The 24,967-nt window shown below is 44.3% G+C and overlaps 2 protein-coding genes across 2 annotated transcripts in view; both read right to left on the reverse strand.

The window, feature by feature from the left end:
• LOC120455378 overlaps positions 1-24,967 on the reverse strand; it is a 65,601-nt gene that overhangs the window by 8,130 nt on the left and 32,504 nt on the right. Inside the window, exons 3-4 of the mRNA XM_039641504.1 lie at positions 2,732-3,181; positions 1,884-2,583 (exon numbers count right to left, since the gene is read on the reverse strand). Of these exons, the coding sequence (XP_039497438.1) occupies positions 1,884-2,583; positions 2,732-3,103 (1,072 nt within the window). The 5' untranslated portion in view covers positions 3,104-3,181. The remainder of the gene's footprint in view (positions 1-1,883; positions 2,584-2,731; positions 3,182-24,967) is intronic.
• LOC120455379 lies at positions 20,710-22,940 on the reverse strand. The gene has a single exon (XM_039641505.1). It carries the CDS (start codon positions 22,815-22,817, stop codon positions 20,838-20,840), a length of 1,980 nt encoding a protein of 659 aa, XP_039497439.1. The 5' UTR covers positions 22,818-22,940; the 3' UTR covers positions 20,710-20,837.

The raw sequence follows: 24,967 nt of genomic DNA on the forward strand, positions 1-24,967 counted from the left end.
GACACAAATCTGAAGCACTGACACATGCTATTTTCTCAGTTTGCTGCTGCTTTCCTCGCTCTGGAAAATCTGACATGGGATTATTGTTTATTGAGCGGGAAATTTATATCAGGCCAATGTATCGGTAATTATGCATTTGTCAAATGGAAATTGTCTATAGTTCCTGTCATCAGCAGTCACTACTTGGGCATACAAGCATTTATTATTGTGGTTGGAACTTTGCATTCTCTAGCTAGCGTATTTCAATTAAAGGTTTTCGCAACTGCAGAGTTTTCTCAATTTAAATAGGCCTGTTTGTTCAACTTGTAACTTTGGCTGTAACAAAAATGGCAGGGTGGGTGGATGTGTGTGTGGGTGTAAGTCATCTGTCATGTGTGTGCGTGTGTGTGTAAAGTGACGTCACCGCTCTCACGCACGGCCTAGCGAAAGTTAAATAATTGTTTGTGTCATTTTGATGATTTCCTCCTAACAAGGGACAACTTTTTCGCCCAGCTGTCGCACGCACACACAAGTGTGAATTTTTCGATTTGTTTAAAGTATTTCCGCCGCATGTGTGTTGTGTTTTTCCATGTTGCCGCTGTGTCGGTGTTGCTGCTGTTGCTATTGTTGCTGCTGTGGCTGTTGTGTCTCCTACCATCGCTTGTCAAAGCAGCCGTCACCGTCAGAGAATCAGGAGAAAGGGGCTGTGATTCAGAGAAAGGGGCTGAGAGTCGGAGAAAGTGGCTGAGATACGGGGCATGCGACGGAGATGGAAATGGATTTCGGGGGTGGCGGGAAATGCGAGTCAGTCCGCGTCAAGTGTCGCCTTTTGGTTGCCTAATACCCGCTCATAAACAAGAGTGCGCTATACTTTTATGCCAATCTTTCAGCCCGAGATGAATTTACTTTGCACAGTGGTTGTTTCTGCAGCAATATGAAATATAAATGTATGAAAACATATTTCAATAAATAATGAGTAGTCGCGAAACCCTTTTACTTTGTACCGAAATGCGGAAATAATTTGTTGTAGAGTACAGATGAAAACTAATGCCAGTGTCCACTGTACCGGAAATACGCGCACTTTCCTTTCAAAGTGTGAGTGAAACATAAGTTTTGGCGCTGCGGCCGCCATTTTGACGTTTGTTTTTGAAGCGATGGGAGCGAGGGGAAGGAAGGGGGAAGGGGGGTTGTATGCCAGCGAATGATTAATTAAATTTATCACGTTGTCGTGCGGCGGCTGCGGCGGCGTTCCGCCCATCTTTTGTTGTTGGTTAATTTAAACGTCGAACCCTGTGACAAGATACAGTAAGCATCCGTGCAAACAGTAATGCTATCCGCTAGTGTAAGCCCATCCGCATCCGAAAATGTATCTGTATCTGTAAATGTATCTGTATTTGACACACGCGCCGCAAGAAAGCGCAAATGAGCTGAGAGCTGAGCGCGTGGCCGAAAGAAGATGCCGCGTTAATTGGGGTGGCCGCAACAATGAAATGGCAACTGGCACAAACAGACGGCGGATACAAATACAAATGCTACAACAGATACAAATGATATGTGAGTGCCTGTCACGCACAGTGCTCCTTCAGGCCACCAAACTATAGCTACTATAACTAAATTGTAGTGTGTATATTATTCATATTACCAAAGATTATTAACTGTAATTAGGCCAATTGAAGCACTCGTATCAGTAATACAAGCTGCGCTTCATTCGCTGCATCTTGAACATGATTTTATGTGCTATCTATTTCTAGTTGTTGAAATGCAAGCCCGACTCTCTGCCCGATTGCCAATTAATTAAATGAAATTAAATGAAATTAATTTGCCGTTGCTGACAACTGTGTGAGTGAAATCCGCTGGCTAATTTATTGAATTAATTAGGCCAACTCGGATTGGCATTTGCTTACCCAGCAGTGTGTAGGCCAGCAGCAGCATGCAGATGCCCAGGTTTGTCAGCAGGGCGGACCACACCGTTTGCGAGGTGGCCTTGCGGCTCTTCTTCTTCTCCTTCTCCTTGCTGCCGTATCCGGGTGGCGTCTTTCCGCTCTCCCCTCCACCACCACCGCCACCACCACCCACAACACCAGCGGCACCACCCCCTGCGCTCGAACTGAAACAGGAGCACCATCCCTGCCGCTTGCGCTGCCGTTGCTGTTGCTGCTGCTGCTGTTGTTGTTGCTGTTGTTGCTGCTGCTGCTGCTGGTGTTGCTGCTGCAGCTGGTGCTGCACCTGCGCCTGGGCCTGAATCGATGCCGCCTGCGGATGGGCGGCTGTGAGCGGCTCCTTGCGGCTGGGGGGCGTGGCCATCAGTTGGAGCGGCAACAGTTTCGCATTGCTTTTCAGCGTGCCGCAGTTGCTGTTGCTGCTCATGTTGCTGCTGCTGATGTTGCTGTTGTTGCTGTTGTTGCTGCCGGCGCTGCTGCCGGCAATGGAGGGCAGCGGCAATGGCAGCGGCAGCGGCAACGGCAGCGGCGGCGGCGGATGGGGCAGCGACATGGAGAGCGGCAGGCTGGGCGGCGGTGCCATCAAGTCGCTCACATAGCCCGCCGTGGGGTACTTCAAAATGCCCTGCGGCGCCATCGAAGTTTGGGGCAAGGACACGACCACCTGCACAGAGCACAAAGGTGTTGCAAGTTAAAAGTAAGTACTTATGCAGAGTTATCTTTTATCAAACACAAATTCAATGCGTCTACTGTACTACTTTTATATGAATGCTATATATTATATATGCTGGAATGGACTATAGACTACTCACTTGACCGCTCTGGCCGCCCGTCTGGCTGGCCACCTCAATGTCCTCGAGCGTGGGCATGGGCAGCAGGGGCGTGGTCTTGAAGGTCGTCGTCGCTGGGGGCGGAGCGGGCAGGAGGAGCGGGGGCAGCTGGGCGGGCGACATGCTGGGCAGGATGCCGATGGACACATAGTTGCCGGCCGTGCCGCCGGCGGACGAAGTGGGCGTGGGAATGCCACCCATTCCGCTGCCGTAGTGCAGCGCGGTGGGGGCGGACATGGAGCCGGTGGGCGGGGCAGCGGTGACGGCGGACGCGGCGATTGTGTGGGCGGTCAGCTGCGAGGGGGGCGGAGGCGGCGCCCCGTTTTGCATTGACATCGGTTGATCCGGGTTCATCTTGCATTTGGTTGCCTTTTTTGTGCCCGGTCCTTGCCTCGCCGATCAATCAATCAATCAATCAATCAATCAATGAAGCTGCAGATTGAAGAAGGACAAGTCATACTTAATGGGTGGCATAATGGATTGACTTTGTAGCTTAAAAGTTTCTAAGACAGGGACAGCTTTTAAGGGCGTTTAACGTGGGTTAGTTCACGTTCAGTTGAAAATGTAATAAATAATTATGTTGCATTCCCATTTGTGATTTTAAATAAACAGCATTAAACAAGCCGTTTGACATCCAATTGGCTTGATACAATTTTTGTTTAGAGCAACACACACACACACACACACACACACACACACACACACACACACACACAGACAGAGACAGGCTAAAGCGTAAGCCATTTAGCTCAGCATTTCGAATTGCTTGACATAATTTTCTGCCAAAATAGGCAAATAGATACGATAAACCGATTTGGTATTCCGCCTCGATGGCCAAGGCAATCGCTTACAATTCCGGCCAAAATTCGCAAGTGCCGCAGATGAAAATCGCTTTTGTATATTGGGGGGAATAGCCGGGGAGTTTGGGCCTTTTGCAGGTGGATGTTGAGTCAGTTGAGTCTGTTGAGTGCGGTTCATCAAAGCATTAATTAACAGGCACTAAAACACACATCTGCGAGTGTGTATGTCTGGAATTCAGTATGCTGAAGACATTCCCATTAATTTGCACAATTGAATGCTTTTCATTAAGTTGCAATTACTCGAAACTAATCGCTTTTGCCAAAATGCCCAAAAACTGACGGTTGGCAGGGCGTTGCTTTACGTGTCTGCACTGCGGACGAGTGGGTGGTTCACTTGGTGGGTAGTTCAGTGGGTGGTTCAGTGGGTGGTTCAGTGGGTGGTTCAGTGGGTGTTTCCATGGGCAAAGCCTAAGCGGCTTAGGCCCCAATCATCAACTCCACCAGCGTCGATTGAAGTTCGCTTTGATTGATAGGTTTTACTTCGAAGCGCCAATTCCAACCAACTATTAGGTTGTAGGACTGAAGTTCATCATTAGCCTTATCAAAAAAATAGTTGACGAACTGAAGTGTCCGATTTAAATTAATTTTTTCAGCATTGCTTTTGCATTTGGCACCTTAAAAACAACCATGCAGCATTTGAAGGATATGCGCAACAAATCGCCAGAAGGCGAGTGGCAAACGAAGGTGCGGCAATTAAGGACGCGTCCAACACAAGGACAGCATATTTGACTTGGCCCTTGAGTTGTTTTCTGTGTTTCTGTGCAGCACGACAAGCACGCTTTTCCACAGCCCAGCTTTCCCTCACTGCTTGCCATGCGAAGGGAAGGCGGTCAAAAGGCCGTCAAGTGGCTAAGACAAGCGGCTGGGAAACAAAAGGTGGAAAAACAGCAAGAAGCAACGCTGGGAATTCAGTTCGGCTCAAGTGCAGCCAATGTGTTGCGCATTTCGTATGCAGGCGGGAATGGAGGCGGTGGCGTTGGCGGTGGGCGTGGCAGGGGCGTGGCCCCACTCGGACACCTTCACTTTGGGCAGTTGAGAATCTCGGCCAAGGGGCAAACTTCAGCATGGGCAACAAAAAAAGCTGAAATCAAAGTCACAAGTGGCCAAGGTGAGAATAGAAACACACACGAGTATACATATGCGAAAAATGCGAAAGTTCTGTGGCAATCAAGGCGATTCGATGGGGAATACTTGAAACGAGTGCAAAATGGTCAAGAGAAGGAAAATCATTTAATACACATATATATTGGGTGCCATGAGAAATAGAACGGCAATCAGAAATGCACAAGTCCGAAGGTAATTATCGAATTTAAAGTCAACTACTTAATGTCCATTATTTTTGCAGTATTGTTTTTTCTTCGATTTTAATCTGTTGCAAACAGTGGGCGAACATTTGTTTGCGACTTTAATGCCATTACACATGATTTGCGATGCAGCAGCAATCTCGTTTTGTGGAAAATCCAGCCAGACCCACTCCGCGGCGAAATTTTCGCGATCGTAGATGGTTTTTGGGTGGAAAATCGTGGGGATTAAGACTCATTTCCGGGCGCAGTTTGCCAGTTTGCCAGTTTTCCAGTTTGCCAGCCGACGAACACGCTGAACATTAAATGCTCGCTCAAATGAGATGAAAACTGGTTGCGAAGGACCGGCAGCAAAATCACTGCCCACTGGCAAGTTGACCGCAAAAATGGGGTGGCACGGGGTGGTTTCGGGTGGCGATGTGGAAGAACGCAGGAGAAATGCCGGCGGCGGAAAATACAGGGCTGCGACTTTCGGACCCAATATTTCAAACACGCGTCGAACGCATTTCCTGTGCGGAAAACGGTTACAGCGGAAATGCAACTTTGCCCGTTGTTCGAGCGTAACTGTTGTTTATGTTTGCCCACACACACACACACACACGCACACACACACACACACACGCGCACGCACACAAGTGCAACACTGTGGCCGCAGCTATCAAACAAGGGAAAGCGGCAATGGAGGCGAGAGAAAGCGGGAGAAAGCGTCAGAGACCCGTATAAATTGCCTTTTCGGGCAACACTTTTTTGCGCCGTGTTCCGTTTGCATGCGCCTCTACCTCTTTGCACCGAATAAGAATGCAACACTGCGTATACGTAATAATATCAAGTATACGTATTTATATCAAGTATACGTATTAATATCAAGTATACGTTCGTTCTTAAAGCAATTAAGTGCGGCATATGGTTACATGGTTATATGGTCTTCTGTTAATGAGTTTATATAGACATCAGTAAACTTATCCGTACAAAAGGTAAGTGGCTTAAATGGCTATACACTGAAACTTTGGCTAGCTGATTGGCCGGATAATGCAGTGTATCTGTGTATCTGAATTGTTGTGATGCAAATTTGATGGCTGCCACTGCTGCCCGCCTAATGCCCGCAGTGCCCCCTGCTCCAGTTTTTCCCATTTTCCGCTGTCATTCTTTTAGCCGTTTGGGCCCTGCAATTGCTGGCATTCATTTTCTCGCCGTGCGTTGACAAAAGTCTCACGCAGTAAATTGAGATGGATGGATGGGTGGATGGAGGAATGGACAGTGGCAGTGAAAAGCAGGGAGTGGAAAGTGGGGGATGGTGAGTGGGGTGAGTGTGTAAGGAGCTAGGGGAATCTCGGGGATCTCGAGGATCTGGGGAAATACCGTCGTCGTGCCCGTTCCAACTGCTCCAACTGAGCCAATAAGCTGGGCCAGGGCAACATGATGGTCCGAATGGGCAAACTGATTCGCTCAGTCGTCATTCCACTCTGCCCACTGCCCACTGCCCACTGCCCAGTGGCATTTCTCTTTGCCTACTTCATCACCCCACCAGTTCTTCTTCGTTTGTGTCCTTCGCCTTAATTGGTTTGTCGTCCTGAGTGCTTTTCCTCCTCGGACTACAGAATTCAACGCTTTGTTGCCTGAACTTGAAGTTAATTTGGGGTATATTTTTTGCGAACGCTTCAAAGCATGCGATTCGATTTTTAAATTCGATTTCAATTATGAGTGTCTTTAGACTATAAGGAAATTCCCCTCTTATTGCTTTAAGCTGCATTTACGCTATATATTTTTTGTTGGCTCATTATTGGTTGGTAGCATTTCGCATTTAATTCGCAGTGGCAATCAAAATTCGCATGTCAATTGGCGCTGGAAAATCCCTGGCATTTGACTTCGGCACTGTTTTTATATATTTAATGCTCCTTTATCTCGGTCGCTGTCTCTTTTCGCCGCCGAGATATTTCAATTAATTTTATATTCAGCACTTTTGCTCATTTTTATGCTGATTATTTGAGGCTCGAAAATTTGCAGGCGTCATTAAATGCCATTTTTATTGGCCCTGCAAATGTTTCGCTACTTCCTTCTGCCTCAACATCCTCGTCCTTATTTTAATGCATTAATTGTGCTGTCTTCTCATTTTCTCTTCCTTTTTTTGTTTTTTTTTGAGGCAGTAGCAGCAGCAGGGGGCGTGGCCGCGACTATCATTTGTTATATGCCGCGTTTTATGAGCGCAAGGATTCAGTTGCTCGCGGCATTAAAATCGCATAAAGGCTGCGCGTCGTTAACTCACCAAAAAAATAAAGATAACGTGCTGGCAAAAAATTGAAGATAAATCTCTACTTGGTTCACTCAAAATGGGCAAAAAAGGATCACATAATTATGTGAATTCTTTGTACTTAACTTGAACAAACATTTAATTGATTTGCGACTTTCTTGGGCTCAATAACTTATTGGTTCATTTTCAAGTTTACTGGGCAGCTTACTCTCAAATTCTTTTTGTTTTTATTTTTTTATCTTAAGTGAAGTATTTTCCTTTAGAATTCCACATTTCCATGTCATTTACTTAGGCATTGTAATAAGTAAACAAGTGCCACGCACAACATTCCCCAACGCACCACGTGCAACACATCCTTCTGTGGCCTTTGTAACGCCTTCTGATTTGCTTTTGTTGCGGCGTCTTCAGTTTTTAGGGCTGTGTGTGTGTGGGGGTGGGCGTGGCGTGGACTGGTAAAGGGGGCGTGGCTGCAGAGGTAACGCCGGCGGGCGACACAAAAATATTTGCTTAATGAAATTGTATGCGCGCGAGAATTTTTGTGCGAGTAAAATTAATTTCAAACATGGCACACACGACCGTGGGCGGAAAAGCGGATAGCACTTTTCCCGTGGAGGGCAAGGCATTTTCCTTCCTCCGCGGGGGGAGAGGGGTCCGACAAGGGGTGTCAACGAGTTTATACCTCGAGATTAAGATGCCGGGCTTATGAAATGAGTGTTTGCCCTTGTCTTTCGCTTGCGCATTTGCTTTAGCTTTTATGGCCACATTGTCGCCCTTATGTGCTCTATATATATACATATATTTTGGCCATTTCGCATTTCGTTTGCCTTGGCATTAGATCTGGTATTAGCCATGAACGGAGTGGAGTATCGGTGTTTATCGGTTGAATCATTGCTTACCCTCGGTATTATGACAAATCTTGATGTCTCTTATTGTTATTTATGATGTATATTGCCCTCTCACTGGATTTATGGTGTTTACTTTTGAGTGTTTCTGCACACATTTCACAAACAAAAAAACACTCAAATATTTATTATTTATAAAACTATGTGTTCAAGTTGTACGTGCTGACCGAAATTATATTGGCTATTTATTTAATGACTTTTGCGCACTCACATTCCACTACGAAGTGGACTTTTTCGTTGAGTGTCATACAGGCATAACCGCCGCACACTCCATTCATCATTGGCATTCGGCATTTGGTATTTGGCATTTGGCTTTTACTTGGACTTTGATTTTAAATTGGTTTACGTGCAAATCGCACATAGTTTTAGTAAATTAATTGCTTTGGCAAAAAAGACCATTGAGCCTGAAGTTTCCGCTACTGAGTCCCATTTTCCATCCCCTTTTCCACTCCCTTTTCCACTACCATTTCCACCATCATTTCCGCCCACTTTTCACCTGCGGCCCTTGGCCACAACAATCGAAACACATCGAACACAGATTGCCAGCACTAAATAAGCAATTGTTGTTGCACGTAATGTTGTTGCAGCTGTCGGTGTTGCGGTTGCCAGAGGGCCAAAGGGGTGAAGATTTAGCGGAGGGGTGGTGAGGGGGTGAAGAGTTGCCATGGGGCTAGTTTATTATTATTTACTCTGATTTGGCTTTGTTGATAAAGTAAACCGGGAGACCACTGTGTTTATTTTTGGCTGCAAAACGAGGAAGTCTGTTTAAGTGGCATTTGAAAGTGGCATTCGAAATAATTCGAACTCCAATTGTTGCAGTTGCACAGTCGCAACCAAAGGTACAATTTAGCAAAATATTTTCTACCAAAAATGGTGCAACTTAGTTAAATGTTTTATATTCGCCATATGATTGTCAATTGATCTTTGTGCAGACAGCTACTATTTAAGTAAAATCTGTTCTGTTAAATATTTATTGCTAAAGTTGGTGCAAATCTGTTGTTCATTTTGTGAAATATCTAAGCCAAAAATGAGTTTTACGATGCACATTGTAAGGATTCTATCATCATTTTTTTTGTACCTTAGTTACCTTAGTGCAGCTGTGTAAATGCCGGAAGTAAAAATTACTTTTTAAATTAGTTTCGCACTCGCATGTGTGGGTGGATGAGCCCTGTCACTCTAACCCCGTTTAGCTCTCTCTCTCTCTCTCTCTCTCTCTCTCTCTCTCTCTTTTTCTAGCGCCCTATAGCCGTCTCTTTCGCCGAGTGCCGGTGCTCAAGTGTTGCAAAGCAGCAAAAGTTTGCCACTAACAGAGTCTGTCTGAATTTCCCACTTTTCTTTTATTTCTTCTACACAATTTGCGCTGAGCCTGTGTTTCTGTCCCACTCTCTGCACCTCCCTCTCCCTCGGCTCCTCTTCCATTGTTGCAACAACAGAACAACAACACACACGTGTGTTGCATGCACTCACACGAAGGCCAAATTGAAAGTGAGCATGCCACTAAAGTTGCCAAAGGGGCCAGCAAAAAATGAAGGAATAAAAGTGCAAAAATGGTTAGACAAATGTGTTTATAATTGTATTTGGGCCTCTGTTTTAGTTTTCTACATTTTTTCACATTTTTTTCGCTCTTTTTTTTGGCAACACAAGTTGCGAATTAACCTTCGAGGGCTTTTAAGTCTGCAAAAGTTTTCCTTGCCGTATTAGCCATTCGTTTCGTCTGGCTGTCTAGTTGTTTTAATTTAAACTTAATCAAATTGTCGAGCACTTTGTTTTAAATTTTTCAATTCCTTTGTGGCGCACGGCAGTAAACATTGTTTTAAAGCCTTTCTAGCTTGCTTTTCGCTGCTAATATTTCCAGTTATGTTTCTCTCAACTATTAACTGCTGGCTTATCTTTTACTTAGTAAGTTTTAATTGTTCATTATATGTATGGTATATACGTTTAAAAATTCCCCCTCCTGCCCACTTAAGGCGTTGTGTTCAATCTGCAATTTCTGCAATCTCTTTGGCTCTTACCATCGATTTCAATGGCTGCCCATCGCTGGCGGCCAAGTTAATTCCGCCATAAGCATTTGTGTAACTATGATTAGCTGCGGATGGCTAACATCCTCTTTCGGTCGACCAGTCTCTAAAGTTTCAGCCCCTCTCCCCGCCGGCTGTCTGTCTGCCATTTGGCTACTTAATTACAAACCAAAAGTGTTGCAAATGTCGCTGCCCCTGCAGCAGCTCACCTACCCACTGCCACGCCCCCTTGGATTTGGCCATATCCGGTCCGACGGTCTCCGGCCAGACCACAATTATTTCCGTTTTAATGCTCGCTCTTTCGCTCTCTCTCTCTCTCTCTCTCTCTATTTCGACCCCCTGGCCATTGCCAGTACACTCGGCGAAATACTCGCACCTTTATTTAAACTATTTTCAATGGCATATTTCGTTTAAACACGTTCTGTGCTTGAACTTTCTAAAGTAATTGTTAGCTGCTTTTTTAGGAATTAATGTTTTGAGTGTGCAACTGTTTTTCTTACAGTGCACGCATTCTTTGTGCTTTTGCCTTGGCTGGCTACTACTTTTTTCTCACTTTGCATTAGAGGGCGTGGGCGGATGCTTTTAGCGTTTTAATTAAATTTGATGTTGATTGAACTTATGACTGCCGCGAAAGAGTTTTCACAAGTTTTCGGAGAATCTGCTGCTGAATCTGCGGCTGCTTCGGCTGCTTCATTAAACCGAAAAGCATGCTTTGCGGTGGCATCAAGACGCTGCTATTAGTGGTCTGGCACGCCTCCTCACAGCGCCCACAAATCCCTTTTTTCTTTTCGTTTTTCTTTCGGGCGTTTATCTAGAGTTTAAAAAGCGCCGCAAAGTATGCAGCGAATTTGAATTTCATTTGCAATCCCATTTCTTGAAAAGACGCTTCAAACACGACAGCCATAGTTGAGATTTATGTGCTTTGGAAACCGCACAGGTAAGAAAGTCACGAAGGACTTCAGGACATCAGGACTTGTGCGGTGTGTGCAGCCAGCAGGGAAAAGCAACAAAGCAGCAAACACGCCACAGAAATGAGGTTGCAAAAATCGCAAAACGATAGACTGAAGCTGCCATTTGGTCTCTGTTAGCTGAAGCACTACAAATGTGCTGTTCAAACTCATTAAATTTTTATCAAGAAATCTTAAACAGTACGCAATGCAAAGGGTACTAGTTTGTTTCTTATGATTACATCGGATTTTCGCACTTAAAGTATAATTATTGCACACTTTTGAACATTCCATTCGGCATTTGGCATTTAGACTTTTTTGAATTTTTTAAAGATTTAAAGACCCTATCTATGCCACGCATCCCCATGTGCGGCATATTTGCCATCCCATCTGCTTCGTCAATATGTGCAACCTAGGGTTGCACATTTCCTTCGACTTCTTCTGGTCCGTTGGTGTTCTTTTTAATTTCCAAATGCTGCCACTGCCACCGCCGCCGGCGAGAAAGTGGGCAAAAGTGTTAGATGGCGGAAAGGGGGCGGAAGCCCCTGACGCTGCACTTTCACCCGGCGCTGACACGACGCCTCGGTGTCTAAGGTTCAGAGATTCTCAGCTGCTGAGGTGCTGAGGTTCAGAGACTCCGAGGCACGGAGGCTGCCTAGCCCCATTTCTGTGGCATCCACTCGTTTGCCGGTGTCAAGCCAGTGGAATTAGTAGTGTAGCTGGCCCCCAACTGAACCCAATCCAACGGCTTTCGAGCTTTCGAGATCTCAGCACTCAGTCGGCCAACTCGTCCTGGTCGTCGGCTGTTCTAATGAATTTGCATTTTTTATAAATCCCCATTGATGTGCCCCAGTTTGGGTCCAGGCGTGGCCGTGCGATTGGACTGGGCATACCCTGGCATTTGGCCGTCGTTCCGGGTATGCTGCATTTCACACTTCGACAGTCATTCATTCAGTCATTACATTCATTATTACTAGTAATAGTGGGTATTTTGGGTGCCATCAGCAAAACAGTGCAATGGAGCTTTCCAACTGACTTAGTTTTGGGCGCTGTCCTGTTTGCCAGCTTGTTGCACTTGCCGTGTGCGTCAAATGGGCGTGGCATGTGAACACGCCTAGTCAGGGTATTACGGACTGTCCAAGCCCCCCCCCCCCCCCCCACTCTCCACCTCTGGCAAAGACCCCCCTCCATCTATCGGAAAACCCCCTTTCGGCGGCTGGAAAACCACTTCGAAACCGGAACAACCTCGATGTTGCAGCTGAATGTTTGGACAGACTGAGGAATGGTACATTTTGCGCTCAATCAAATCAAAGTCAGGCCTCATAATCAGAGCAGGGCACTGCAAAAAAAACCTGTTCCTTAATATATTTATAAAAAAACAAAAAAAATATCCATTTTAATTCTTTTTTTTTGCAGCGTAACATAAAGACGCCAAACATTGCATGCGTAATACATTTTGGGCCCAAAAAAGGCAACCGTTTGAGGCACTCGTGAGTTCTCTGGATGTCGCATTGATTTCTGTGATGGCCCCAAATGGCAGCTCGGTATAATGAAGGAGTGGTCTTGTGCTCACAGTTAATTGGAAGCACTGGTCGAGTGTGTTTTTCTTTTTGGCCCATAACCTTGCAGCATCGACCATCGACCAGCGATGGTGAATTTCCCCAAAGGCGTCATTAGCCTGGCCCAAAAGCCTTAAACTCGAATTAAAAAGGGTTGTATTATCTCAATCTCTCTGTGGTCTCTCTGCCTTTTTTTTGGGCTTGGGAAATCCCCGGACTTCTTGGCTTGGCGGCATTAACTACAAGTCGTTATTATTGTCTGGGGCTTTCATTGGGCTCATGCTCAATGCCAACTTATTCCAAGGACCAAATGTCCTTACAAGCTGAGAAGTTCACTTCAATATCTAGTTTGTTGGGAATGACAGACGTGGGAAACGTACAAATTTCTTTATTAAACCGCTTACTTACTTCATATCACTGCGTAACCTTTTCGAATTAGCTGTCATTGTGCTGGCATAAACATTCGTAAAATACGGCTTGCCAAGAAAAAAAGGGGCTGCGGAAAATCCCCCCGAATAACCGGAACCACGACTATTCAGCGGAAACGGAAATGCACACATACACGAGCACACACTCATGTGCGCCACACATGGCCGTGTGCACGTGTGTGTGTATGCATATTTCTCTGATTGTGTACGACACGAACCACAGGGGAAATTAAAGATACATTAAATGCCCGCAAGCAAAACCGAACAGCATTTCTGTGGAGTAGCCGAGTGTTGTGCCACGCCCATCTACTTACGCCCACCAAACACCGCCCCTCAGGCCGCTTTCAAGCCTTATGGGCAATTTGCTGTCTGCTGTATTCGCCAATGCGCCACTCTGGCATTGGCATTTATTGTTCAGCCATTGTGTGTCCGGCTAGGAAATTCTACTAATTAAATTATCGACAAGTTTTGTCGCATAAAAACAAACTGTTGCCCCAGGGAAAATTGTATACACACGTTTGTAGAGCAACGAAAAAAAAGGAAAAAATGCGAAGGAAATAAAAGGCGGCAGGCAAGTTTAATCAAAGTTTGCCTGCTCGATTTTAATGAGGAACTTTTGCACATAAATAGAACTTAATTTTCTATTACCAAAGGCAGCGAAAACAACAAAAGCCCGCTGTCATGCCGCCGCCGCCCAAAACTGTGTGCTTTCCTCGGCCATTTTTCGGCTGCTCAAACTCAAGTGCTCAAGTGGCCCAAGTGGCCCAGGGCATGGCCGAAATTCTGTCGCCAACGCACCGAAAATATTGCTCGACAAACTTTTATGTTTTAATATTTAATTAAAATTTTGTGTAACGTTTTGTTAATGAATTCCTATTTGACGCGCCCGTTGCACGTGTCGCGTCCCAGCCGCAGGCTTTCACAGCCCATCCGGTTCTTTGACCCACCCACCCATCCACCCATCCATCCACCTAAAAACCACACCCTATCGCCCAGTCACCCATACACATTCCCATCAACACCTAAGCAAACCGTCCGCACTGCTAGCCCTGAGATGGGTGAAAATATTTGATAGATGAAATACCAGTGTTGGTCAGTGGAATGAGATGCAAACATCAAGTGCGCCATTTAATTATTTCATAATTTATTACCTTATACAAGCATCATATTGTTGCATCATTTTTCGTGCAGTGCCGTAAAACGCCTAAATGTGGGGCCATTTCTAGTCTACTAATTTCACTTTCAATGTCACTTTCTGGGAATTTTCCGGTTTTTGTTTGTTGTGCACCCGAAGAAATGGCAAATTTATGAAATGATTTTAATTAGCTCAAGCTCAGCGCTTCTGGTTGCTGGTTTGCTGGTTGCTGGCCAACCCATCAGGAATAAAGTCCAGTGAAATATGTTTGAACCACCTAAGGGTCTTCGCTGTTTGACCATGCTTATACCGATTTAATTTAGGCCTAGAGAAAAGTTTCCGTTTTCCGTTTTCCGGAAATCTGCCATTGGAAGGCATCAAACAAACACAACGCAACACAACCGAACCAAAAAAAAAGTAAAATGAATGGAAGGGAAAGTGGGGAAAAAATAATAAAATCAACTAAAAAGTTTCATTGTGGCGAGCTGTAAAGCTGCAAAATGCCGAGAAAGGGAAGCGGTTGCGCTTTTAGGCGTGGGCGTGGCCGTGGGCGTGGCACATGGCAGCGTAATGAGCAATTATAACAGCAACAACAAGTAGCGCAGTAAAAGTTATGACTGCGACGCTTGTCGAAAAGGTTTGCTGGAAAAGCTGCCCCACAGCCACCACTACCGCCGCCTTATCATTTCCACCATTTTCCACCAGTCGGTTCCATCCGCAAAAGTTTTCCCCCATTTTTCCCGTTGTTTGCGATATTAACTGCGCCCCACCGGAGGATCATTAACTATGGATATGTTGGATATGTTCTGCGGAATGTCCAACAAATTGAGTTGCAAACTTTCCCTCAACTGCGCAGCGTGCAGCTTTTCATGCATCCATGATACATCGTCTAGTTGGCTGTGATAAATTCCCTTTTTGAATATCACATCGATTACGTTGAAGACAATTGCAAATTTCAAAAATCCTTACTATGCTCCGCCTGTTTTCAAATTGCATTCATTCTGATTAATTCCGAGAGTTAGCGCAACTTTAACGCGATGCCAAAGTTTAAAACTAGTTAACGTAATGCTAGCAATGCGCTGTCCTGTTTTTTTTGGAAAGTTTTTAATCAAGCGCAGCATTTTACCTGCCAAGAGTCAAAGGGCCGTCGATTTTGGAATAGTTTCGCAGCTGTCAGCCACTGACCTGCCTAGCATTATGGCCCGAGTCGTTCATTTTGATATCAGCAGAGTTTGCACAGCTATTATATAGTATATCTATAAATATATAGGTAGTATGTATATATATTTGGAGTGCTTTGGACAACAGTTGAGGGCATTAAAAAGTTAGCACATTTTGGCGAGCAACGAAAGTGAAATGTGTAAAACCGCAGTAGCCGGGTAGCCGAGTAGCCGGCTCTGTGGTTTGGGCCTCAACTCGACTCGATGTTTCTACTCCAGCTGCTTCTCTGCCTCTGTGCTCCTCTGCTGGCTAATTGCAACTAAAAGTTGCTCATTAAGCCGCCTTCCCTCAGCCCCCGCAATTTATCCCCGACTTACGTCCGGTTCCACGACTGGTGCTAAATACAATCAAATTAGTTGTTTCCGCTTTGGAATTATGCGACTTCCGGTCCGACAAAATGCTTCCACGTGTGCCACAAGCCCACCCCCTCCTCCTCCTACGTTCCCGAAGTGTTTCACTTTAGCTCTGCCATTTATGGGCTCCCTTTTTATTTTTATTTTCATTTTCATTTTTAGTGCCCTTTGCCACACTTCCTCGGGGCTTTTGGGGAGCGAATTGTCAATGATTTCCAGCTGGGGAATACTCACAAACAGAGACCCACAGCCGAGGCGGAACCTTTGATCCTGGCGAATCTCCCGGGGAAACTGGCAGGGATGGCCATCATTGAAATTAGGTCAGTCTGGATCGAAGCAATTTGATGGTTGGTTTGTTGCTAGCTTACAGAATACAACTCCATGCGAAATACATTTATACATTTCATATTTAGTTTTTAATTAAAGTTATGCGATAGCATTTCTAAACTTTAATGGGGCAAACCGAATGCTGCCCTTAATGGCTGCAAATTTAAATTTAATACACTTTGCGGGTGCTAAATCTAGTTCACTCCCCAGCGGAACGCCAGAAGTGGGCTGCATTAAAATCGTATTAATCTGGAGATGGGAGTGTGTTTACTTGCAAAAGTCACGCACTCTGCTGCCCAGCGATTTGTAAGCGAGTTTTGCGGCAAAAATGTGTCCAGATATTTTTCGCAGTTTTTTTCTTTTTATTTCTGCCTGTCTGTTATTTTCTACTTTTTTTTATATTTTTTTTGGTTTTTTCCGTGTAGGTGGGCATATTTTGCATACATATGTGTGCGAGTAGTTTTTTGGCCATCTCTCAGCCGGCAAACGAGGCGGGAAAATGGGTGGAAAATCGAGCAAAAAAAAAGAGACTTTGGAGCGGTGCTAAAGACGAACGTGCCTGTTGTTTAGTGTTGCATGTACTTGCGACTGGGCTGTGCTGGCATTTGGGGATTTATTTGCATTTCACTTTTGCTGCGCTGCAAATAGTTTGCCGCAATCTGTGTCCCCCTGTGTGCTGCCTCTCTTTCACCCTTTCCGCTCTGTCTCTTTCTCTTACTCTATCTCCCGTTTTCTGGGTTTCCCAGCTTGCGTGGTGTTTGAAAATTTATGAACTTTTCCATATAGATATTTTAATTTTTCGTTGTTGTTGCTGTTGTAGTTCCTTACCAACCATTTGTACCTGTCTCTTGCCTTCGCTTACCTGCCCCATGTGTGGCTCTCTTTCTCGCCCCATATCGCCCTCTCTCTCTGCCATGATGCATGACTATGTAAATAGACATTTTTACACTATGAACACAGTTTTGGCATATTACGAAGTCAGATTTTATTTTCCCTTAGCTTGTCGTGCAAATTTGTTTGTGCCCTGTCTTTTTTTTTTTTATTTGAATTTTTTCTCGTTGACGTTTGCATAATTTTATTTGTTAACTTTCTAAATTGCTTCTCCATTCCCATTCCCTTGGCCCATTATTGTCCCTCTTTCTCTCTCTCTCTCTTCTTTTCTGCATACTTGATGAACAATAAAAAAATATGCCACTCGGCCATTTGATAGCACAAATTGTGTATCATTTTGGTTGACAATTTGGCACGGAAATATTTGAGCAAAGCCAAAAGGGACATCCTAATTATTTTTGCTACGCTGACAATGAAACTCATCTTTTGGGTGAAAAAGTTAGTTAGCCTGGCTAAAAATAAAAAGTTTTTAGATACTTTAAACATAAAAACATTAAATAAAAGCATCTGTTTGATACTGACTATATAGTTTGCTTTTAGCCATGAAAAACTAGAAATCGATTACGCAAATTCATGCTCAGGTTTATGGTACATACATATATGCATTTATATTTGATTTGGGGGTGTATGGTACTAACAAAGATCCACCTGTCACATCCTGTCAAATGAATCTGGCAAATGCCCGTGCTGATATATTCATGAGCATTTTGGAATGCGCTTTGACAGCAACAAAAACGAGATGGTTAGCTATACAGGTGGGTGGCTGGGTGGCTGGGTGACTCGGGTAATGGCTGCTATTTGCGGCTGACCACATTATTATGCTATCGCCGCACTATAATGAAATGTGATTTCGGACTAAACATATTTGATTTCGGTTTCGCTTCATGTAAATTTCAGCGCGGCAATTGGTTAATCATATTGAAAGCGATGACCAAAGCTTGTCATCAATTATGGACAAAGCACCTGGCGTTTCAGCATTATTAACCAAATTCACTTAAAATTTGCCTCACACTGCAAGCTAATTGGTTTTATAGGCAAGTATTTGCGCTTAACTCTCAAGCAGGATATATCCACAGAGTGCTTTATCATCGTTGGCATAACTCAGACACCGTTATCCAACACTGCAAAATATTTATTTTAATGAATTAAATGCAGTTTGGCGCATACAAACGAGCGCATCAACATGCATATTTCATATATCACAAAGAGGCTGGTTGGTTGGCTGGTTGGTGTACCATGCATTTTCATAAACTACCCAGCTGAAGTGAGTGCCCCGAACTCATGCATATAGAAATGATATGGAAAAAGGCGAACATAAATTACTTTTATATTTTGTCGCTATTTTTATATTGCCAACACTTGTGCGGAAATTTCGCGATGAAACGACGCTGCCCAGGAGCGGAATAAAATGCAAATGGCAGGGTGGGGTACCCGCAAGAAAATTGCCAGTCCCAGTGCAGTTTGTAGCGAACGTTAATGCGCCCATCGCCACCCACTTTTCCCGAATAAGCACAGCACATGTGAATGTGCTGCGATATCTACGCGCGATATGCAGCTCAGCAGCGAAAGCGCCATTTTTCAGTTAACACAAAAAGTCTCCGTAAAAACAAAGTGCAACAAGAGAGCGCTAGCTATTTATTAACCAAACGGGCTTAAATAATTTCAAAAAAAAAAAACAAACCTACAAGGTGAAGAAAACACAAAGGCATGATTGCGATATTTCCATTATTAAAGTTTATAGTTTGGAAAATCCCGTCACCGAAATAAAAGTTTTCCTTTGTGTTGCCTGCCGTAAGCTGCCGTTTCAAATAATTTTGTTTCTGACAGCAATATTGTTTATTTTTCCTCAATTTTGACAAATTTGCCAGATACAAAAGAGCTAAATCTGTGCATTGAAATTGTCTGCAAAAAGCTCGACTTGCTTTAGCAGGCTAATTTTCACAATAACAATAACTAAGTGGTAATGAAATATAATGTTGAATTAAAGTTTCTTTAAGTATGAAATACACAAAGTACAATTTTGATTACATTTGCGATGTTTTGGGTTTCATTGTAATGGAAAATACAAAAAACCAAACTGCCGACAGTATTTATCCAAAAAAATGGCCGAACAGGAAAAGCGCATTAAAATAACACGGTGTAGCCCAATTAAAAACTCATATTTTCAACATGGGGTAAAAAATATGCTTGAACCATACAAAACAAATGTTAATTAAATTGAAATGTAAAGCAATTTTGCAATATAAACCACGCTTTTCATTTGCTCGCCCTTTGCAGTTTGGCAACGCGACCTTTTCTCTTTTTTATTTTTTTTTGTAGAATTTAGGATACACGTACAAAAATATAGAGTTATAATCATAAAAATCATTAGAATGTTATTTTATAATTTTCAGCAACTTTACCATCACAAAGGGGTATTGTTATCCTAAAGAGAAATTCTCACATTTCGCAAAATGTTATTGTTGATATATTATCTCGTTTTAAATAAAACAATTACCAAGTAACACGTGTCGGGTGGCGAAAATAATGTTGAAAGTGCGGCTCGTTACCCATTTCCCTACAAGTGAGTTTGGTTGCCAGTGAAACACATTTTCCAGAACCGACTCTATATATATATATATTATATATATATGTTTGTGTTCTACTCGACGGGGAGTTAACTTCGCATCTAGCATTCCTAGCAGGCAAATGAACTCACTTGAATAATCGCCACTCTGGGAGTTATCGCGCACTTTAAATACGTTGGCGAATTTTAATGAAAACGTCCTTTCAACGCAAGATAAATTATTCAAAAGTTTTCCACTGCCGCAGAGCAGAAGATTTCCACCGTTGATGTCGTTGTTGTATGCTTGTTGTTCTTGTCGCCCAGCATTTTCGCATTTTATTCTTATTTTTCACCTTTCCAAGTCCGCTGCTATTTTTTGTGTTAATTTTTTTTTTGTTAATTTTTTGCATTGTTCGCCGGATATTTCAGTTGCAGACAACTCGGCCTGTTCAGAGCGGCTGCCCTTTTACCCTTCCACACCTTTTACCCCTTTCACCCGTTTTACCTTTTCCGCCCACTTCCTGGTGTCCTTGTTTTGTTTGCCGGCCGCTTTCAAGTGCGAAAACTCTCGGATGAGATTCATTCAGTGATTTTCTCACCTCGCTCTATCCTTCTCGTTTTTGGCGGCTATCGCGCCCTCTTTCTCTCCTTTCAGCCGACTGCCAGTTTGACAGAAATCGCCTGCAGTTTGGCGAGACTGTACTTTTATCTCATCTTCTGACGCCCTGCATTTTTATCGGTTTTTTTCTTTTTTCTTCGTTGCAAATCTGTATTAAAGACCTTAATTGTTGCTAGCAACAGTTTCATGGTAATATTTGTATTAAATAACATTTTAATTTGCATTTTTTAATATGCGCTTTGGATTTTTTTTGACTGTAATTTCTGCAGCAGCTTAAATGAATGTCAGACTGCACTATTAGTGCATTATTTAATCGCTTTCGCACACAACTACACCTGTTATCCGTGCACCGCATTTGCAAGCTTTTTAAATTCAAATCTTTATATTTTAAATAACCGGAATGGAATGAAATCTCCTGCTGAGTGCAACGTGCGATGATAACCGCAATGGTTGCCACACTAAAAAACCTTGCGCAAACTCCCACTTTATCGCACACACAGACTTTCCACAGGATTTGACCATTTTTATGTGGCGACTATGAAACGAAACTGGAATTTAAATAATGGCAATGAAAACAACGAAAGCATTTCTGCTCTTATAAAAATCTTATTTGGCATGCTAGTTGCATTCGGGTCATTTATTGTACCGAAACTTTTACAATTTTTTGGGAACAATGGAAATGGTTGAAAGGGACTTATGATTTTTTCAATGACAAATTCGAAACAAAATCAATGTTAATTGCGCTCTGAATACAAATCGCAATCGGATGCGAACTCCATTTCAATGTTGACGGTAACGCCTGGAATTTTGGTATAGTTTTTCGGTGGCCCTTCAGTTTCAATTTGAGCTTCCGTTTCCGGTTTAGCTTCATCTTGCGGTTCCATTTCCGGGACACTCTTAGTTTGTGTCTCTGGTTTTGTTGGTTCTGTTGCAACTTCCGGTTCCCCCTTTTCCAGTTCTAATTCAGACGCTACATCTAGTTTGGTGATTATCGTCTCTTCGGCCACCTTTCTTACCGCGTCCTTGACCGAATTAACCACGGCTTCCTTAACCGTTTGCAGTACTTCATTGGTGATCGGTACTCGCAAATTCATTATCGATTCCTTTAGATCCCTAATGGAACTCTCTTGGATTTCCTCCAAGCATTTTGGCGCTGCTTCTCGACTCGAACCGGCCTTTTCGCGTGACTCTGACGGCTCTTTTTGCGACTGGGATTCGGATTTCTTGCGACGCTTTTTTTTGCAGTCGACATATCTTTTTCTTTTATTGATCGACCGCAGGCTTAAGTCCTTGCCGCCCAAGGATCTCTCCACAGCGAATTCCTTGAGAAAATGTTTGAGTTCACTTGAAGCATCTTCTTCATCACTTTCTTGGCAAGCCTCTAGATAGCTTTCCATGCTTTTCAACAGCTGCTGTGCTTTGTCCTTTCTCCGCTCGGCTGCAACCACGTACTTCACCAATTCATCTTTGAGTTGAACACTGTACCGACTATGAGCCTTTTTCTTGCGTTGGAGTTTTGTGGGACTAACTTCTAGAGCCAGGATATCGGGACCTTTGCCTTTGACTTCTACTTCGGTACTCTTGGCTTCATCGAGCTTCTCTTGATAAGTATCTCCATTGGGTGCCACCGTTACGTCACTATCAACGGAGTATTCTTCTGTAGTTCTAACCTTTGCCCTCGGGGAAATCCTTGTGCGCTGTTCAAGGGCCAGAAAACCACCAGATTCTGGAGGATATGCCAGTGAAGATTTGATAACTGCACTTACAATCATGGGATTCGAAAGGGGCTTTCGGTTGAGAGACAGTCTTCCCCGCGAATCTCTATGCAATTCCAATTTAGTACGTGGCATTTTCAATCTCATTGCCTTGTAAGTACTCAGCAATTGTGAGGCGCTCGGCGGTGTGCGTGACGAAATCAGCAGGGGCTCCTCCTGCAACAGCAGTTCCAGTGCAATGTACGGTGTCTTATTTTCCGCGTCGTCCTCGGCACTCATTAGATCCATGGCCTCCTCGTGGCGCAGCAACAGGTAATCGGTATCGTGACTGAGAAAGTCCTTCGGATGCTGCGGCAGTACGTAGTTCCTGGCTTTCCGTATGACACTGCGCGATTGTATGTAGTAGCGATCGAAGATGGTCAGCGTATAAATCATTCGACTTGAGGTGACTGGCGCCACCAGCCAGATGACATATACGATGTCCTCCGGCGAGCCAAACTTTTCCTCCAGCTTCTCGGCGTTTTTTCTGTCCGGCAGCATGGAGAACAACGAGGTCTTGCAAATCATCAGGACCAAGGGCAAATGATGCTCGAGCTGACGGCGATTGTGAAGAAAACCGCAATTGGAAAAACTCAAGTACCGCCGAGCTGGTCGAGTGTGCGGCTTGCCCTGGGTGCCAGCATATAGGAGTATAGTCAGCGCCTGTGGTTCGTCGTACGCGAAACTATCTGGATTGAAGGTTCTTCGCAGTCGTTGTTCGTCATAGAGGACAACCACGGTGGTGTTTGGATTAGTGGTGTGCTTGTGCAGCAGGTGAACCAGCAGACCCGATGGGAACACCACTTGATCGCAGTTACTCACTGGACATTTACCGGGTGCCCGCGAAAGCCGACCCAAAAGCTTTAGACGACGACGATTATCCTCTTTTTCTGTCTCATCCATTGGCGTCTTCTCATTTTTCGTCTTGCTACTTATTTTCGTAACCATCGTATAACTCATTGCTAACGCCAAATTCTCGTACTTAATACAGTAGATATATATGCACAAAAAGCTTGAAAAATATATATAGTGCTGATGACGTGCTTCCGAACGAAATCTGACTGGACTCTCTAAAGTGTTCGCTTGACGATTGTCAGCTTTTACACAGCCCACTTGGCCGCAAGAAAATGAATACTACATGCAGATACTGAGCAACTGGGCTCCCCAATCGATGAGGAAAACAAGGAAAGTCGGAAAACTATCTCCACTGAGCTGAGCTAACGAGCAGCACACACACACACGTACACACGCATGGCCCAGCAACTTTTCCCTTCCCAATTTCCGATTGTAGAAGTGTAAAAGTGTTGGGGAACACAGGGTGTTACTGCACGTCATATATCCGAGTACTTTTGATTAAGCATTCCCCAGATACGAATTAAATCAATAACTTTTGGCTGCCCAAAAACAAATTGAATTCAAAAGTTCGAGGCCATAAAACAAAGCCACAAACTTTGAAGGCACTCGCTATTGCTGCTCGACTTGGAGTTACCCCATAAATAGACTCACATATCATGCAGCTTATTGATAACAAGAAACATGCTGAAGAACACTTTGTGGAAACTACATTAAAAACGTAATGAATATTTGCTCAATTTAATTCGAGTTTTTTTTATCCGCGGTATTTCCAGTTCGAGTCTCTCCGAAGTTGGGGATCACCTGCCGTTCGTAAAAAGGTTTGGTACTGAAGCCCCCTCAATAAGAGTAATGAAACGTAATTTGAATGGCTCTTAAGTGGCTTTCGGGTCAGGTGAGTGGGCTGCAGGTAGGAATAAAAATATATGTGCATATATGTACGGCTGAAGGGATAAGGCTTAATACGGATGTGAGCCGGGGCCAATCGTGTGAAAATTGAGCTGCCCAGTGGCCAAAATTAACTGCTCCACCGCATCCGCATCCATGGAGAATCCATGGCGAGTCCATGGGCGGTAAGCAGTGGACGTGGGTGTGGGCGTGGCCAAGTCGTGTCCGATTTATGGCCCGGATAATGCAGGCGACTTACGAGCGTTAAAATTATGCAGCCACTGCATTAAAAAGCGCTGAAAGTGTTGCACGACAAATGGCCCGGGAGCTGGCCAAAACCCAGCGGCATTAAACGTCGAACAGATGGCATCAATTTGTACCGAAAAATCGAGCAAACCATATGAAGAAGCTGCGGAAAATCCTCGGAAAGCCGAAAGAAAAGAAAGCCACAGGGCGGAAATATGCACGGCAAAAAGGCCTTAAGCGAAAATCGAGTACTTCGTTTGCTGGAAAAGAATGTAGTTTTAAATTATTGAAAGCACATTGTGTGCAACATATTCTATGGTAGGTTCTTAAATTCAAATTAAATTACTTATCAAGTGCAACCTATTCACACCTGGAATAAATGCAAATTTGCTATATTGAATAAATGTTTTCCAAACTGAATGGCGGGTTTCAAGTTTCTGATATTCTGTGGCCCGAAAGCCCGCATCAGACAATTACTTGGTGGACAGCCAATATCCAGCATTCATTTCACTCGAATCAACTGGCCATGAATAAGCCGAGCACTCAAACACTCACTTGACACTCACGCTCGCACTCGCACTCGCACTTGACTAGAAATGGGCAAACAGCGAATGGCCACTGGCTGTCCCGCTCGGTCATTTTCCAGAACAAGAATGCGAATGCGGATACGGATACGGACATGGATACGGACATGGACATGGACACGGACTCGGACATGGACATGGACTCCGGAGCGACCGGACCCATTCCGGCCATGTTGTAATGTAATGTAATGCGCGTGCTGCCAGCCGAAATAAAGAAAATAAAGCGTTACTCGCCACGGGTTCGCAGGGGGTCAAAGTTGAGTTCGCCTAAGAGGCGGACGGCAAAGAGGGGTGTGGCAGGGTCAGACAGGATGTTGGCAACAAAAGCCAAAAGTGCCACCGCGGTAAAATAAAACAACAGCGCGGCCCTTCAGCGGAACATTCGAAGCCCAAGAATCAAAGTCATCGATGGGCGGCGGGTTATATTGGCGAGGTCAGTGAGTTTTCCCGCCCACCCGACTCCACTTTCCGCTTTTCCACTTCTCCACACGTATGTATGTATGTATGAGTGTCCAAGTACCAGTGCAGCTGTGTGAGTGG

Source organism: Drosophila santomea, chromosome X (assembly GCF_016746245.2).
Source record: "Drosophila santomea strain STO CAGO 1482 chromosome X, Prin_Dsan_1.1, whole genome shotgun sequence".
Lineage (NCBI taxonomy): Eukaryota > Metazoa > Arthropoda > Insecta > Diptera > Drosophilidae > Drosophila > Drosophila santomea.